This window comes from Pogona vitticeps, chromosome 3 (assembly GCF_051106095.1).
Source record: "Pogona vitticeps strain Pit_001003342236 chromosome 3, PviZW2.1, whole genome shotgun sequence".
NCBI lineage: Eukaryota > Metazoa > Chordata > Lepidosauria > Squamata > Agamidae > Pogona > Pogona vitticeps.
The window spans coordinates 131,369,096-131,387,660 of record NC_135785.1 but is presented as its reverse complement, the minus strand read 5'-3'; the positions used below and the strand labels follow the sequence as shown (position 1 = coordinate 131,387,660).

General features: G+C 38.9%; 1 protein-coding gene across 5 annotated transcripts in view; it reads left to right on the top strand.

Annotated features, from left to right (window-relative positions):
- Window positions 1-18,565, top strand: part of LOC110078403 (protein diaphanous homolog 3) — a 355,467-nt gene that overhangs the window by 323,205 nt on the left and 13,697 nt on the right. Inside the window, exon 27 of one of the 5 annotated variants that reach the window (XM_078390741.1) lies at window positions 3,719-4,396. The exons of the other annotated variants lie outside the window; for them this stretch is intronic. Coding sequence (XP_078246867.1) covers window positions 3,719-3,780 — 62 coding nt within the window. The 3' untranslated portion in view covers window positions 3,781-4,396. Of the gene's footprint in view, window positions 1-3,718; window positions 4,397-18,565 lie in introns of those variants that run through there. 5 annotated transcript variants of the gene reach the window in all.

The window sequence follows — 18,565 nt, the reverse complement described above, 5'->3', positions numbered from 1 at the left end:
ATTCCCACTTAAAAACCACTGAGAAACCAAGTTATAATCATGAATCTTAGAGTTGTCTAGAACAGTGGTTCTTAACCTTTGTTACTCGGATGCTTTTGAACTGCAACTCCCAGAAACCCCAGTTAGGACAGCTGGTGGTGAAGGCTTCTGGGAGTTGCAGTCCAAAACTCCTGAGTAACCCAAGGTTAAGAACCAGTGGTCTAGAACTCCCAAAACTCAGGAAAATACTGTACTCAAAGTAGCTTAATTTATGGCCTTCAAGAAAAACAAATAAAGTATGGTAGCAGATTATCTGTTCAAGAGACCAAGCATAAGTTTTAAGTATTATGGTTTTGTTAGAAAAATAAAGATTTAGATAAATTCAGTTTGTTGCAAAGCACAGCATTTAAAAACATTTCCATAACTAAGGTAGTTAGAAATTTAGCAAATTCCAACTACCAAAAATAAAATAAGAAAATTACTAAGAAATAGGTAAGGCTGAGCCTCCCTTTCTATTCTCCTACTATGAACTACATCCTAGCAAATGGGAACTACAAAGTCCATTCAAAAATCCATAATCCAAGGTAAAGTCCAAAAAATCCATAAGCACAAAAAGACTCCCTCTGTGTCAGCATTCCTCCATTTTCTTCTCATGCTGGAACACCCTCCTTCTTCACTCTCCACTTATGTACACCAATCAGGACGAAGGATTGCTCGTCTCTCTCCACCTCCTTTTCTCATGAGATTGCAGGTGTTGTTGACATTCCTTCTCGGATGTTATAGCTCGGCTCTTCGTCTTTGGTCTCGGCCACTCTACCTACATGATAACATTCCTAACTAGCTGCAAGAGAAATCAGCTTCTCGAAGCATCTAGTTCATGACGCACAGACTAGGATGGATTCCTTCTACACAATTCTATGACTACAAATCCCATTTAGAAATTACATTCTAGCTTCAATAACCTAAACCATGACAGTCTGCATAGTCAAAGCTATGGTTTTTCCAGTAGCAGTGTATGGAAGTAAGAGCTGGACCATAAAGAAGGCTGACCGCCGAAGAATTGATGCTTTTGAATTGTGGTGCTGGAGGAGACTCTTGAGCGTCCCCTGGACTGCAAAGAGGTCAAACCTATCCGTTCTGAAAGAAATCAACCCTGAGTGCTCACTGGAAGGACAGATCCTGAAGCTGTGGCTCCAATACTTTGGCTATCTCATGAGAAGAGAAGACTCCCTGGAAAAGACCCTGATGTTGGGAAAATGTGAAGGCAAGAGGAGAAGGGGGCAACAGAGGATGAGATGATTGTAGAGTGTCATCAAAGCTACCAACATGACTTTGACCAAATTCTGGGAGGCAGTGGAAGACAGGAAGGTCTGGCGTGCTCTGGTCCATGGGGGTCACAAAGAGTCGGACACAATGTAATGATTAAACAACAACAAATTTTTATTAGTAGAGACTATTTCACTAGTATCTGCATAAATCAGTTGAGAGTGGGTTCAGAGAAAGCTCAACCATTCTTAGATTTTCTTATTTGTATCACCAGCTTTCTGTATAACAATCTTCCTCCTCTATATATTGCAAAATATTATATAAAAAGTATAATTTTGTATATGTTGCCTTCCTGATTGACCATTCCTCATCTTGGTTAATAAAAGCAGACACGGGGGTTACTTTAGATGGGGTCTTTAAAATCATTAACTTCCTTCATGTGTGAAGGAAAGTAATACTCAGCCCATCTTGAAATGATGTACGTACAGTGGTGCCTCGCATAGCGATCGCTCCGTTTTACAATGAAATCGCTTTGCAATGGACTTTTTGCTGTTGCAAGAGCGATCACTTTTGGCATCATCCCAAAGGCCCCGCCGATCAGCTGTACAAAAATGGGGCCTTTGGGATGATTGCGGGGGAGCGCTTCCCCGGGATCATCCCAAAGGCCCTGCCGATCAGCTGTGCTGCAATGTGTGGGGAGAGAGAGAGAGACGAAGCACAGCTGATCGGTGGGGATTTGTACTGATCAGCACAAACCCCCGCCGATCAGCTGTGCTTCGTCTCTCTCTCTCTCTCCACCCCTCGCAGCACAGCTGATCAGCGGGGTCTTTGGGATGAGCGTGGGGGAGCGCTTCCCCGGGATCATCCCAAAGGCCCCGCTGATTAGCTGTGCTGCGAGGGGTAGGGAGAGAGAGAGCCGAAGCACAGCTGATCGCGGGGGGTTGTGCTGATCGCGGGGAAGCCATCAGCGCAAACCCCTGCCGATCAGCTGTGCTTTGGCTCTCTCTCAACCCCTTGCAGCACAGCTGATCGGCGGGGCCTTTGGGATGAGCGTGAGGGAGCGCTCCCCCACGCTCATCCCAAAAGCCCCATTTTTCCACAGCTGATTGAAGGGGTCTTTGGGATGAGCGTGGGGGAGCGCTCCCCCACAATCATCCCAAAGGTCCCATTTTCGCACAGCTGATCGGTGGTTCCAAAATGGCCGCCCGCTGTGTTGCCTCCCTTTAGAGGCACTGAAAATGGCCGCCCCTATGGAGGATTTTCGCATAAGGTCAGTTTTTAAGCCCATAGGAACGCATTAAACACATTTTAATGCATTTCTATGGGCTTTTTAAACTTTCTTAGTGATGAAATCGCTTAGCGACGTTTTTTCCTGCACAGATTAATGTCGTTAAGCGAGGCACCACTGTAATTTATCTATGGATAATCATAACTTCAGACCTGTTACCAATATACCCTTTATCGGCAAGGTAATCAAGGAGGTAATGGAAGAGCAGCTCCAAACATACCTGGAAGAGAATTGCTTTGATCCCTTCTAGTCTGGATTCAGGCTGCGGCACAATACCAAGACACTCTGCACAATGACCTTTTAAGAGAACCAATTGGGGAGAACGTACCCTGTTGGTGTTCGTGGATTTCTCTGTGGGTTTTGTTATCATTGACCATAATACCCTCTTGGACAAGCTCTTGGGTGTGAGAATCAGGGGCTTGGCATTCAATTGGCTCCAGTCCTTTCTCGAAAGTTGTCTAGAGAGTGCAGCTTGGAGAGGAGTTGTCGAGGCCTTGGACTCTCAGTTGTGGAGTGCCCCAGGGGTCATCAATCTCTCCATTGCTTTTTAACATCTATGATAAGCGGCTGGAAGAGGTTTTCAGATTCTGAGCATGTTGTCACCAGTATGTGAATGCCATGCAACTCTATCTCTCCTTTACATCCACTGTAGTGGATGCTGTCTTGATACTAGAGTCTGTCTGGCTGGCTTCAGTTCTGAAATGGACAAAAGCTAAGAGACTGAAACTCAACCCGGATAAAATGGAGATCCTCCTCTTGGAGGAGAGTCCCTCTGATAGGTTAAGGGGGTGATCTCCCTAGGTCGGATGAGACATATTCCTGAACCTGGCTGTCTCTTGGGATTCCCAGATTGCTGCTGGGTACAGGTTGGCCTTTAATCAGCTGAGGCTTATCAACCAGCTCTGCCCATCTAGATGAGGCACCTCTGAGAATGTTGGTACATGTGCTGTGATCTCCAGGATCAACTACTGCAATGCTCTCTACTTGGGGCTTCCCTTGAGAATGACCCAGAGATTGCAGCAGACTGATGGAATGTGTGAGTAAATTTGATCACATATCCCCAGTCTTGGCTTGCCTTCACTGTTACCTGTGACATCCCGAGTCAAGTTCAAGGTTTTGCTGCTCACGTATAAAGCCCTCCTATTACTTGTCGGAACATCTGTCTCCATCTATCCATTCCATCAGACCCTCTGAGGCCATATTTTCTGGGCAGTCACACCAAAGGAGGCCAGGAAAACATTCACTAAAACTTGGGCGTTCTTGACTGTGGCACCAGCCTTGTGGATCTGACTCCTGGTTGAACTGCGTCTGGCCCCCTACCTACCTTCCCTCAAGAGTTGCAGCTCTTCATTGAGGCCTTCGACAGCAAGTCCATATGAATTTGACACTTGCCCTGCCCGCTCTATGATGGGTAAAGTTTCTGCTGTCTTGGCTTTGTGATATTATTTCTTTAACTGATATGATTTATTGTGATTTTATTGCCCCTATCTGATTTTCTATTATTTCTGTTTGATTTTCTCTGATTTATAAACTTCCCAGAATAGTGCCTCACACTAGTGGGAGAGTACAGAAATCCATGAAACAAACAAACAAACAAGCCATAATCCCAAGAAAAATAAAACAACATTTTTCCTATTAGATTTGTTATTGTGATATTTTATCTATATTATTTTTCCTGAATTGGTTTGTGTCTCATCCAAGAAACTGCAAAGGCAACTACTCTGTTGTTTATACTAGGGTATTAGTGTATAAAAGGAAATACTCAGAACCAATGTAAAGATGGATTACAGAAGTTTGGGATACTAATCAAATGTGACACTAAAGAAAGTAATGTGGGAATCTGGCTAATTCTGATGCTGGTTCCAACACCTTTGGCAAAGATTGCTACCTTAAACAACATAATGAGAGAAATAAAGGTTTTTTAAAAGTTTCAAATATAGAAGCCACCAGGACATAGAAGCACAGAGCAGTGCAACTGGGAAAATGAACAAACCCAGCCTGTATATTAAGACTCATTTTATTCATTATGAAAGGTGATCTTAGATTGTTACTGGTGTACAGAAAAAAGAAACTGAATGTGTTTAAATGAAGTTGTGGCTAATGGTTCATGTCAAGAAGGATTTTTATTCCCAAAATGCAATTATGTTAATAATTAGAAAGAGATCATTGTGATTTGCTGGAAAATGAGGAGCTGATTAAGGTATTTATCTTTTTATTAGATATTGTTTTTATGATAATTATACAAACTGAATAAATTTTGCATGCAATTCAGCCAACAGCTAAAAATACTTCTGCATTAAGTCACAGATTTTTTTTAAATCTTCAGGTGTTTGGCATTTTAGTTTTATATCCTATTTGGAATATTTCTTACTCTATTTAAATTTTTAAATCTTAAATTGCTGTTAAAAGCTGCAGGCTTTAGTATCAGTTTGCCACTTATACCTGTAATCTTGTCTTTCCAGAGAAGGCTCCAAGCCACTTACTTACAGAGGGTTGGTTGTGGCCTTTCATCCCAGTGCTCATCAAGGAAGGAAGGAAGGAAGGAATTAGCTAGTCAAGCTACTCAACTTAAATCTTTTTTTTTCATTTTACACATGTTTTGCACCTTATTTTATACATTCATGACATTCATACTAGAAGAAAAGTAACTGATTGATATTTTGGACCTATCTGAAACGTGGAAAAGTCAGCAACTGAAAGTCATCGTACAGGATCTCATTGCACCATACAGAGGAGATGGAATAACAATGAGTTAATACTGTTATTAAGAACCTCCTTTCCAAAATTGTATTGATTGTTGCTTAGAGGCTTTCCCCTTTCCTTTCACTAATACAAATTCAACAAATCTACCCCAAATAGCATTAAAAATACCGTATTTGTTCTCCCTGACATTTCGCCAGTCTCTGTGGCTGGCATCTTCAGAGGACTGGAGTAGTAACTCTGTCCATGCTCTATTGCTGTTTGTTGGATAGTTGAGTATTTATAGCTGTGGGAACAGCTTCTGTTTTTTTCAGGAGATAGGGTAATCAGCATTTTTTTGTGATAAGGAGGAGGAGATTATCTGTTACTGTGATTGATGGTTGTCGTCAACTGGTCTTTTTTGTGCAATGATCCCTGGTCCTTGTGGCTGGGTAGAGTTTATTGACCTTTTACAGGCTGTATTTTTCAATATCGGGAGCCAGGCCGCGTTTAGTTTTAGGCCTTCTTCCTTTCTGTTGAAATTCTGTTGATGTTTATGGATTTCAATGTCTTCCCTGTGCAATCTAACATAGTGGCTGCTGGTGTTGTCCAGTACTTCAGTATTTTGAAATAGAATTTCAAAGAATTTCAAACAAAGACAAAAGCTGTCCCTACAGCTATAAATACTCAACTATCCAACAAACAGCAACAGAGCATGGACAGAGTTCCTACTCCAGTCCTCTGAAGATGCCAGCCACAGAGATTGGTGAAACATCAGGAAGAACAACCTTCAGAACATGGCCAAAGAACCCAAAAAACCCAGAACAACCATCAGATCCCAGCTGTGAAAGCCTTCAAGAATACGATGACATAAATTGTTCGTACTTAGTACATTCTCTACATTTACCATTAGTTTTCAACCAGTTTTTTGTCCAAGTAACTAACTGAATAAAAATGTACCATGATAATTTATTAGTTTGAAGTTTAACCATGATCAACTCCTTCAATCTCATTTTACTCATCCAGTCCTTCAGTCTTGCAACACTTTTGTCCTTAAACAATTCTACTAAACCCTTTAAGTTTGTAGGGAAACTTTCTATTTCAGTCAGTAATTTTAATGATGAAGTTGAGGGACATAGCTTCTCTTTATATTTATTCCATATATTTAACATATTTCTTAAAAGGGGGGTTTTCATCTGATTTATTGTACTTTACTACATTAAACAAGTATCTTTCAGCATTCCCATTTATTTCAGAAGATTCCATTTCCCATCAAATTAATTTTTCTTTATTATATATAGTGTATGCTATAAATCTTAATTGATTTGCTATGTAGTAATTTTTTAAATTAGGGATACCTAAACCTCCTTTTTTTGAGCCTTATACCAATATCTTTTATTTATTCTAGATTTTTTACCTTGATTACAATATCCATTAATTAATCCCTGCCAATACTTAAAATCTTCTTCTTCTAATTGTATTGGGATCATCCTAAATAAGAAGGTAATATTTGGTAATATTTTCATTTTTATTATAGCAATTCTCCCAAACCATGATAATTTCAATTTAGAATACTATGGCAGTTTATCTTTAGTATCATTTTTTTTATTTATTAAAATTTTTCTTCTTTAATTTTTGAGTTGTTCTGACTATATTTATACCTAAATATTTAACATGATTACACATTTTAAAACTATATTTATTAGCAAACATTTCCTGTTCCTATATATTATGATTAAATGTCGTTATTTGTGATCTTTGTCAATTAATAATTAATCCTGTCATTTTCCCAAATTTTTCTAAATGCTTTTTAATACTGTCCATACTTCCTAATGGATTTTTAATAGTCAATAATGAATCATCAGCAAACAAATTGATCTTAATTGTATCATTTTTTCCTAATCCTTTAATTGATTCATCATTTCTTCTTGCATTAGCTAACAATTCTATAACCATACAAAACAATATTGGTGGAAGTGGACAACCTTGTCTTGTACCTCGGCCTAGAAAAGTCAGTTCCATTAAACCATCATTAGCTATTACTTCTGAAGTATTATCTGAATATAATTGTTCTATAACCCCTCTAATTTTTTGGCCAAATCCCCAACCCCTTATAAGAAGTTTTAATGTTGGCCATTCAACACAATCAAAAGCTTTAAATATGTCTAATGATAAAACCATTGCTTTTATTTTTTCCTTTTCTATTTCATATATCATGTTTAAAACTTATCTAGTTAAATTATTCATTTGTCTACCCTTAAAACCACACTGGTCTTCTTTAATATAATTTGCTATAAATCTATTTAATCTATTTGCTAATATAGCTGTAAAAATCTTGGCATCTTGGTTTATTAGAGATATGGATCTATAAGATCCCGGATCTGTTTGATCCTTATTGGGTTTTAAAATAAGAATTGTTAATGAATGCTTCCAAGAAGCTGGTATTGTCTCTCCTTCCATTATTTTATTGTAAAACATTTTAGCTGAGGTATCAAAATGGAACTAAAATGCTTGTAATATTCTGGACCCAATCAATCAGGGCCTGGTGTTTTACTATTTTTCAACTTATTGATAACTTCAGCAGTTTCCTGTTCATTAATCTCTTCTTCTAGTATTTTTATCATCTTCCAATAATTAAAATTTTAAATTCTCATTTATATAATTTTCTATATTTTTTCTTTACACTATTTCCTGAAAAAAATTCATGAAAAATCTTCAATTTATCTTTCATTATATTACAATTCTTACCTGTTCCATCTTTAACTATCCCTATTGAATTTTTTACTCTTTTATTTTTACATATTCTAGCTAATAATTTTGAATTTTTATTTGTAAATTCAAAGAAATTTGTCTCTTTAAGTACATCAAATCTCTCTGGACTCTGTTTCTAAGTTATCTAGTTCCTTTCTCTTAACCTGAATTTCTACCAAAATTCTTCTTTCTCTTTCTTTAAAAAATCTGTTTTCAAAATTTTTCAGATCTTCTTCCAATTTTTTCACATTTCTCTCCTTAATTTTTTTCATTTACAGGGTTCCCTTATTGTTATTCCTCTCGAAATTGCTTTCATTGTGTCCCACCTCAGGCCTATTTAGCACCTCCTGTTTCATTTATTGTCCATAGTTCTAACCATTCCTTCTTCATATTTTGTATTATCTCTGGGTGCTGTAAAATATTATTATCCATTCTCCACCTTTTAGAATCTTTATAATCTTTTTTCTTTCAGTCTCTATTAACATCAATGCATGATCTGTTATTTTAATAGAATTAATTTCCATATTAACTATCTTAGAAATTAGATCTTGAAATGTAAATATATAATTTATTCTAGAGTATTATGTACCGCTGCAAAATAAGTGTATCTTTTTTCATCTCCTTTCAGTTGGTTAATTTTTATCTTTTTGCTTAATATTTTATTTCTTTGATGAATATCATTCCGACCATAAAAGGTTTTATCTTTTATTTTATACATAACCACATTAAAATCCTGCCATAATAATATAACCTTTCTTTACCTTTCCCAATTCTTTAAAAACCATATCATAAAATTCTCCCTGTTTATTATTCGGTGTGTAGACATTAACCAAAGTGTATTCTTCCAACCCCATTTTACCTTGTATTATTATATCTACCATTACAATATTTTATTACCTTTTCCACTTTGAATTCACAATTTCTGAAAATTATAATTGCTACACCTCTAGATTTAGAAGTTCCAAAAAAATTTTCATAAATGTCTGTATTGTTCATCTTTAATTCATTAACTCCATTTTCTGATTGATGTGTCTCTTGCAGAAAGACAATATCCAGTTTATTTTTCTTCAAGTATGCTTCTATTCTTCTTTTCACTGTTGATTCCAGGCCTTTCACGTTTAAAGTTCCAAGTCTTATTCTTTTACCCATGTAAATTCCAATTTTATCATTCCATTAGATCCCATGTGTAACCTTCCCTCCCACCAAACTACCAAAAATAAACTAAAATATAAAATAGACATAATAACACCCGATAGTTTGCCATTACCAATCTCACAAACATATAATTTTACATCCCCTCCACCATGATCTCACGCCATAACCACTGACATGAGCAAAAGGTGGGGGAAGAAACCACCACCATCCAGTGGAACTGCGACCAGAGCTTCACCTCCAATCTTTTTATTTAATTTTTGCATTTCTAGTTAATATTTAATCATAAGGTAATAATAAAATAACAACCCCTTCTCCACCCCCTTTCCCCTTAATTATAAATCACTTTTAAAATGAAATTAAAAACTCAGTTTTTAATAATTTTAATTGTGTTATTGCTTTTACTATCTAAAATTTGTATATTTGATATGATTATATGAATGTGATTTCTATAGAAATAGAAAAGAAAAGAATAAGGATAAGAATAAGAATAAAGAAATAGTCAATATATATAATTAAGGAAAAGAAGGGGATAAGAAATGTTATGTATGTAAGAAGGAAAAATTTAATAAGGGGGAGAAAGGTAGATCCATCTTCCTCCAGACATCATATCATTTCTGGTTCAACCTTCTATTTCTTTACTTGTAATTGGGGTTAACTCCTGATTTTCTTCTTGCCAGATCTTGTCCATGTTGCAATTGGAAATTCATTATTTTAATGTTAGGCCTTCTAAGGTTATCCTCCATGTAAATCAGCTTTTTATTGGTGTCACTGATTTGTTCATCCAAGGAAGACATTTTTGTCCATGTGATTGAACTGTATCTCCAAGGTCTCTAATTTTGCTTTTAACATCTTTTAGCTCCTGTGAAACCCTTGAAATTTGATCCTGAAGTTTATTAATATTCATTTCAGTGGACTTTGCTTGTCTCTCTGTTTTGTCAAAGCCTTCAGCCATTTTAGAAGAAATATCTCTTACGAGCCTCGTAAGCTCCTCCATTGCTATCTGCTTACCTTCTTCAGTTGGTACCCTTGTTAATCTACCCAAACTGCAGTCTGAGGGGACTTTGGCAGATTTATCTCTTCTCCTTGACATAGAGAGGTCTGATTAAGAATAATTGTTGTTGTTACAGGCTTTTCATTAGGAGCCAGGCAGTTAGAAAAAATCCCGAGGCTTAGCAACCGAAAAGTGAAAGTAATTTCCAGTTTTAAAACAACATGGTCCTTAGAGAGTTTAATTAACTCTACAGGTTCCTTAACTTTCTCTTCGAGGTTTTATACAACAAGAACCAGTTATCTAGAAGAATAAATGCATTTTAAAAGCTTTTTACCATCCGGACGGTATGGAGAATCAGCTCCTAGTTGGTCATTCCCCTGAGCAGAAGTGACGTCCTGTAAATCCATATTCCATGTGAAAGCCATGGATAAAGCCGTCTTTGAGGAGGGAAAATAACATACTTTGGCTACTCCATCTTGTTCTGAACACCGAGAACCTGTCGTGCCCCCAACATCGACTGCTATGTGGGTGCACAGAGCCAAACAGTTGACATCAAAACTCTTGACATGAAAACAGCCACCAAATGAAAATTGTCCACATACATTTCCTCAGCATCTGAACCTTCTCCACCAAAGAAGTATATCACAGAAGTGAGTACACCCCCTCACATTTCATAAATATTTTAGTATATCTTTTAATGTGACAAGACTGAAGAAATGACACTTGGCTACAATGTAAAGCAGTGAGTATACAGCTTTTATAACAGTGTAAATGTGCTGCCCCCTCAAAATAATGCAACACACAGCCATTAACGTCTAAACCTTTGGCAACAAAAGTGAGCATACCCCTAAATGACAATGTCCAAATTGGGCACAAAGTGTCAATATTTTGTGTGGCCACCATTATTTTCCAGCACTGCCTTAACCCACTTGGGCATAGAGTTCACCAGAGCTTCACAGGTTGCCACTGGAGTCCTCTTCCCACTCCTGCATGATGATATCACAGAGCTGGTGAATGTTAGAGACCTTGTGCATCTCCACCTTCCATTTCAGAATGCTCCACAGATGCTCAACAGGGTTTAGGTCTGGAGACATGCATGGCCAGTCCGTCCCCTTTACCCTCAGCTTCTTTAGCAAAACAGCAGTCATTTTGGTGGCATGTTTGGGGTCGTTATCATGTTGGAATACTGCCCTGAAGCCCAATCTCCGAAAGGAGGCGATCATGCTCTGCTTCAGTATGTCACAGTACATGTTGCCATTCATGGTTCTCTCAATGAACTGTAGCTTCCCAGTGCTGGCAGCACTCATGCAGCCCCAGACCATGACACTCCCACCACCATGTTTGACTGTAGGCATGACACACTTGTCTTTGTACTCCTCACCTGGTTGTCACCACACACGCTTGACACCATCTGAACCAAGTAAGTTTATCTTGGTCTCATCAGACCACAGGACATGGTTCCAGAAATCCATGTCCTTAGTCTGCTTGTCTCAGCAGACCATATGTGGGCTTTCTTGTGCATCATCTTTAGAAGAGGCTTCCTTCTGGGACGACAGCCTGGAGACCAATTTGATGCAGTGTGCAGCGCATGGTCTGCGCACTGAAAGGCTAACCCACCCCCACCCCTTCAACCTCTGCAGCAATGCTGGCAGCACTCATATGTCTATTTCCCAAAGCCAACCTCTGGATATGATGTTGAGTACGGGCATGTCATGTGTTCAGTCGAAGATCCAGAACCTGAGAGGTTAACTACAGTTGAGGAGAATGCTGAGCGATTAGAAGCACAGACAGCTGAATCGCCACCAGATTTTCCCCCAGTAGGCAGGGTAGACTTCAGCAAAGACTTTTGACGAAAAGGTCAGCGGATCGCCTGAATGCTGCCCGCAGAAACATCAGATCAGCTAGCTCTGAGTATTGACAGAATGAAAGGCTTCCAGCAGTTTATTATATAAGCAGCTCCCAGACGGCTGGGAAGCTTGTGGAAGCAACAAGTCAAATCTCTGACTCACACCCACGCTCCTGACTACCTTGAACCTTGTCCTTTGGACTCTGACCCTGGACTACATTGTGTGGTTTGGCTTTGGACCCTGAGTTCAGATTACGGTTTGTGATTTGGCTTTGGCATTTTGATATCAGCTCTGCATTCTCTGAACTTCTGACATTAGACTGGTTTATCGGACTTTGCTTTTGAAACCCCTGGGAGCGTGACAGGACACTCAACTTCTTTGGTCGACCATGGAGAGGCCTGTTCTGAGTGGAACCTGTCCTGTTAAACTGCTCTATGGTCTTGTGGAACTTCCAGTGAACAGTCTGACAGAGTGAGAGTGATAATACCTGCTCCCCCTTCACACCTGAGACTTGTGACAGTAACAGGTCTCATGATACCAGGGAGGGAAAACGGCTACTTGGGCCCAATTTGGACATTGTCACTTAGGGGTATACTCACTTTTGTTCCCAGCGGTTTAGACATTAATGGTTGTGTGTTGTGTTATTTTGAGGGGGCAGCACATTTACACTGTTGTACAAGTTCTGTACTCACTGCTTTACACTGTAGCCAAATGTCATTTCTTCAGTGTTGTCACATGAAAAGATATACTAAAATATTTATGAAATGTGAGGGTGTGTACTCACTTCTGTGATATAGTGTAAGTCTTCAAAATTGAAACCCATTTCCCCAACTCCACAACCACTGGAGTCCAGAGATGCCATCTGCATTGGTTCTCTCTCAGATGACGAGGCACTTCCACATCACCAGTCATCACTATCACAGACTTCTGAATGGAAACAACGTGTTGTACAACTCACATGTTCTCCTACCAGACCTCAACAATTCTCAGGTTCTCCTAGTGAGTCTTCACCAGTTGGACATCCATGGCACCAAAATGCAACTCAAAGCCATGCTTTATTCTTCCCCAGGAGGCCTACCACCTCAGCCTCTGGCACATCAAGAAAGGCACCAATCCTACAAAAGCATCCGCTTGCCTTCTTGCGCGGATATGGATTACACTCAGCACCATTATTGGGATGCCTTTTGCCCTGATTGGTGCCCAACAGAGAGGCCCACCAAGCACTATAGACCAGTTGTTTTTCCTGGTTTGGCAGTGGTGCCAGAGCATGTTGTCCCCACACGGGAACCTTCTGTGTCGAAGCAATCTTACCACTATGTTTGCCCAGAGTTACCAGGCACCTTCTATCAGTCGGTGTCTAAGAAACCTAGATGAGCTTCAGCTCCGGTCACTTTTGCAACACTGGCAAGCTACTACTTTCCTGACCATTCGGATGACCGTGAATACTCATCCCACTCGGCGTCAACAGCGTCTGTCTATTCCACTGTGATCCAATGTGGTACATCGACACCCTTGCCACCTTGGCAGCTGTCTCGACAGCAATAGCAACTACCATATCAACATCAGCTCCATACCGATTCCTTCGATGTTGACAACGCTCAATATTGACTGCTGTCCATGGACACACCTTCAATGTCAACAGCAGTCAATGATCCTTGATGTTGACCACTGTCCACCGATGCACCTTCAACGTTGATAGCTTGGTATTGACAGCAATACTTTGAGGACCAGCCAATCATTGTCAATCGACAGTCGATTGACTCACAACATGATGCCGAACCGTCTGATCAAGGTTCCAGACCTCAAACACCATCGGTACATTTAACATCACCGGATTTCAACCTAGTGGACACGGACCCTCCGTCACCAGTGGAAGATTTTCAAACCTGTGCTCAGCTAATGGTTCATATGGCCAAATCCCTCGACCTACAAATCCACAGACCTACCACTGAGCTAGCATATCATCTTTATGATCCAGTCTCTAAGAACACTACCACAACGGTCCATATCTCCATGCTTCCATCTCTCCTTAGCATATATATATAGGCATCCTTCAGTCTCGAGAGACTATGGTAACATGCTCTGAATTGAGGAGTGTCCTCTCCAGAGCATGAAGCCCGAGTAAGGTAATATGGAGGATAGGCTGTTACCCAAGCAGCAGATCCCCCCGCTCCACATTGCTGAAATGGCCCAATGGAAAGGCAATAGCCAATACAACTGGTTCCAGCAATGTCGCAGGAGTTGGCAGAGTGACACATGCTGCCTTCGGGACTCCAGCTCCGGATTTTGCCTCGAGGTTAACTCCTGAAGCCTTTTCCATGCGTGGATATAGCCACAAGGCAGTGGAGGTTTGAAATCAGAGTTTTCCTTCTCCTAGATGGGCTGCCTTCCATGGCTGACGAGCCCCACCTACCCGGCTCTCCTTAGCACAGCTAGGCGTTCCTGGACCAAACCAGCCTCATCACACACGGTGTCGAAATGCATTGACCTTTATCATGTTCTCTGTACAGTTCATATATATATATATATACACTTGAGTATCTGCCCTTGCCCAATCAGAGCAGGTGTTGCATCATCCAGGCACTACCTCTCCAGAGTCACTGTGACTCAGCATTTCACACACCTGGATATCATGGCAGCTCATTAATGCTTCTGTTCTGGCCTGTAAATTTTCAATACTCTGACACCTAATTCATACCCAATTCCTTGGTTATTTCATCATGTCTCTGAGCATTCAAGGGTTTTGTCATAACGTCAGCAATATTTTTCTCTGTTTTGCAATACTGTAATTCTGTCAGCTTTTCTTTTATGGTTTCTCTCACATTATGATAGTTAATGTCTACATGTTTGTTCCTATTTCTCATTTTTTCTGTTACAGCCATTTGTATGCAAGTTGTGTTGTCTTCTAATACCTTTATTGCGTTATGTGTTTCAATCTTTCAATCTTTAATCATTTGCTTATACCAGACTATTTCAGAACATAGCTCTGATAAAGCAGCAAATTCAGCTTCTGCTGTTGAAGTAGCAACTGAACTTTGTTTCCTTGATTTCCACCCTACTAGTGTGCAAACATCACTACAAATCCAGACATTGGGTGAATGATGAAAGCGACAGGAAGTCAATCATTATCAATGTAAGCCATTAAATTCAAGGCTTTATGAATAAACATTTGTCACTTGTTCCTTTTAAGTATCAAAATACTCTTTTTACACCTTGCCAATGTTTCACAGTTGGCTTAGACACATGTCTGCTCAGTATGTTTACTTCTGCTGCAATGTCTGGCCTAGTCCAATTCGCTAAATACATTAAGCTGCCAAATGCAGATTGATAAATTTCTTGATTTTCGAACTCTTTGCTTATTCCATCAGACTTTTGAAAATCTATAAACTTCCAGCATCTGCTCAATTTTTATCTTTTAGCTTTGTTTTGTTTCATTTATTTGCACCCCTAAATAGTTTTGTACTGTACCCAAATTTTTAATTTAGTTTCTTTCTTCAGCTGCTTTTCAAATAAGTTTATCTGGCTCTGATCCTTTGTCATGAAACATAGGTCATCCACATATGCCTGCGAGAACACCGCCCATATCTCCAAGGAGACTTTGGGGGGGTTCCGGAGAATGGGATGGATACGAAAGACAGACAAACCACAGTACTGCTGAGTAGAGCCCAGGGGACCTCAGCCGGGTCTTGTCTATTCCTTCTTCTCCAAAAGCCACACTCCTTTTTTAAGCCAAGTAGCCAACACAGACATAACCATGAGATATACTCAGATTAATCTGGGCTCTAGAGATCTTTGGTAGCATACACATAAGGCCAATTAATATTCATCAGCTAGTCTGAACAAGAAACAATGCTTCTAGATAGAAATCAATCATTACTGTTTTATTAAAAGTAAAGAAACCAAATGTTTGTAAGACAGTTTAGTTGGTACATTTTCAATACAAGGCACAGATACTTCCTCCCCCACTCCAGCTAGAAAAATAAAGAAATGAAACTATGCTAACTAATATAAAGAGTAACATAGTCCATCTCACGTGTCCTGGGTTCACAAGCTGATGTAGATGCAATCCAGGTGTTTCCCCTCAGGCCATGGCAGAGGAAAAATATTTGTAATCCATGATGGAACACACTCCACTTTCTCTCTTCTCTGTCGCTTCTTCTTCCCAGAGTCCCCAAGGGCAAGAAACTTCTGGACAGGTCACGCCCCATATTCCCACGAGAGCTACAGAAATGCTTTGGCAACCAGGAATGTTTCTCCTTAGCAACTACAGTAGATAAGAGATAGCCGCTGTGGCTCATCTCAGAAACTACACAGAAATCCTAATTTAAAATGGATTCTATTGAGACAGGCTTACCCATAAAAACACATCTCATCACAATGCCAACAATATATTCAGTTCATTTCCATATTCTTTTATATATAGACATGGATCAGCCAGACTGTTCCTATAATTTATTGTAGTTGTAATTTTATGATTTTATATATTTTTATACTGTTCTGTTTTATTTTGTAAGCCGCCCCGAGTAGACATGGTCTAGAGGGGCGGGGTAAAAATCAAATAAATAAATAAATAAATAAATAAAATATTTTTTCTACCACTGCATGTAGACGTTGTTTCCAATTTTCTAGTCGATTGTCTTAAACCGTAAATTGCCTTATTCAATTTATAAACCATCCCTGGTTTTGACCCTTCAAAGCCAGGTGCTTTTGCCATATATAGCTATTCCTTCAAGTCAGCATTTAAGTATGCAGTTGTAGTATAATAATGGTTCATTAAATAATCCCTGGATGCTGCTAAAGCCAATGCCACCCTCATGGTTTCTGCTTTCACAGTAGCCAAAAACACCTCATCATAATGCAGATTTTTCTTTTGTGTAAAGCCCTGAGCCACCAATCTCGCTTTGTACCTAAAATCCCCATCGTTTTGTAGTTTTCTTTTAAAAACCCACTTGCTGCCAATCACCTTATGCTCCGGTGGCAGCCTAGTCTCTATGAAGACCTTGTGGTCATCCATAGATTTCATTTCCTCTTTCATGCCTCCTACCATTTCTTCTTCTCTACAACTGGAAGTGACATTACTTCCTCATAACTTTTGGGGTCCTGATAGACATGGCATACCCTTATTTCCCCTCTTCCAAATCTTGTAGGTGGAATCCCTTTGTTGGCCCTCTCAGATCTCCTGGGGATTTGTGGCTCTTCCTTCACTTGTGGCTCCTGCTTAATTTCTGTCTCACTTTCTATCTCACTATCCAGGGCATGTTAACGTTTGTTTTTCATCTTTTTCATTCTTCAGTATAATTTTATCAATAAGCAGCTGGTCTTTCATGCCTCTTGATTTTTTAAAGTCCCCTTTCTGTTCAGTTGAGTATAGGGAGTTTTTCAGTTAAGTATTTATATATTGATCTTGCAAGTACTCCATTGAGGAGCTTGAACTTTGTTGGAAGACATATAATTGGTCGATACATACTGAGTTCATTGCCCTTTTGATGATCTTTTATTATCAGAAATGTGTGATCTGTTGTCATCCAGTTTTCAGTTGTAGAATTTTGAAGTAATTGGTTAAATTGCACTGTTATATGTTGATAGAAACTTGTTAGATGCTTTAACCAAAATCCGTGCAGGTCATCTGCACCAGATGCACTCCAATTTTTCATAGCATTTACTTTCCTCTTAATCATTTCAGTTATTATTACAATATCATCCATTTGTTTTCCTTGAGTTTCTTTACAGATGTCTTTAATCCATGGGATGTTTTTGTTATGTTGGGCTTTCCCACATTTATTTCCAAAATTTTAGAGCATCATCTTTACATGGGCCTAATTTCTTTTGCTCTGCATTGTCTCTTAGTGACATATAGAATAATAGTTGGTTATTTAGAAATTGTGTGTTTTCTCTATATTTTTTCAAGTGTCCATCATACCTTTCAATTTTCTTTGCTGTAGTTGTTACCCACTGTTTTAATTCTTCCATAGTTTCAACAATCATTTTCCTTTGTATGTCACAGATTTTGCATAGTCTGGCTTTTACTTTTTCATTTTTAAGTTTTAATTCTTTCAAGTGTTTTAAGTTGCTAATATCTGCATGTAATTTGTTTATTTTTTTTTCTAGCCAAATTTTCCCTTTTGGGGTGCCATGAGTTTTATGATTCTTATGATGATTATTCCATTGTGCAAAAGTTCAAGTAGCTAGAAATCCTCAGCCATTTTTCTTTTTGTGAAAGATATATATAATATAATGTTTTATAAAGGGCTAGATGCATTATATTGTGTAATTATAATATTATCTTTTAATCCAGTTTGTTCTGCATTGCACTTTTCACTTCCTAATTGTATTGTATGGTGTTAAATATTCATTGATTTTCCTCTGATTTCTTTTATAATGTGCCTTCATTTTATGGTTCTTATACCCTGATCATTTGCATTATTTTAATAAATCTTAAAATTAATTCCACCTATGAATAGCCTCATATCTGGGGCAGAAAAAGGACTTCATTTTCAACAGAAAGTGGGATATGTGTGCTTGGTGTCTCATATTGACAATGCTTTTTCATTTTTCTCTCTCTGTTAAATGAAACTATCTAGCTATGCACCACCAATGTTCATATAAGGG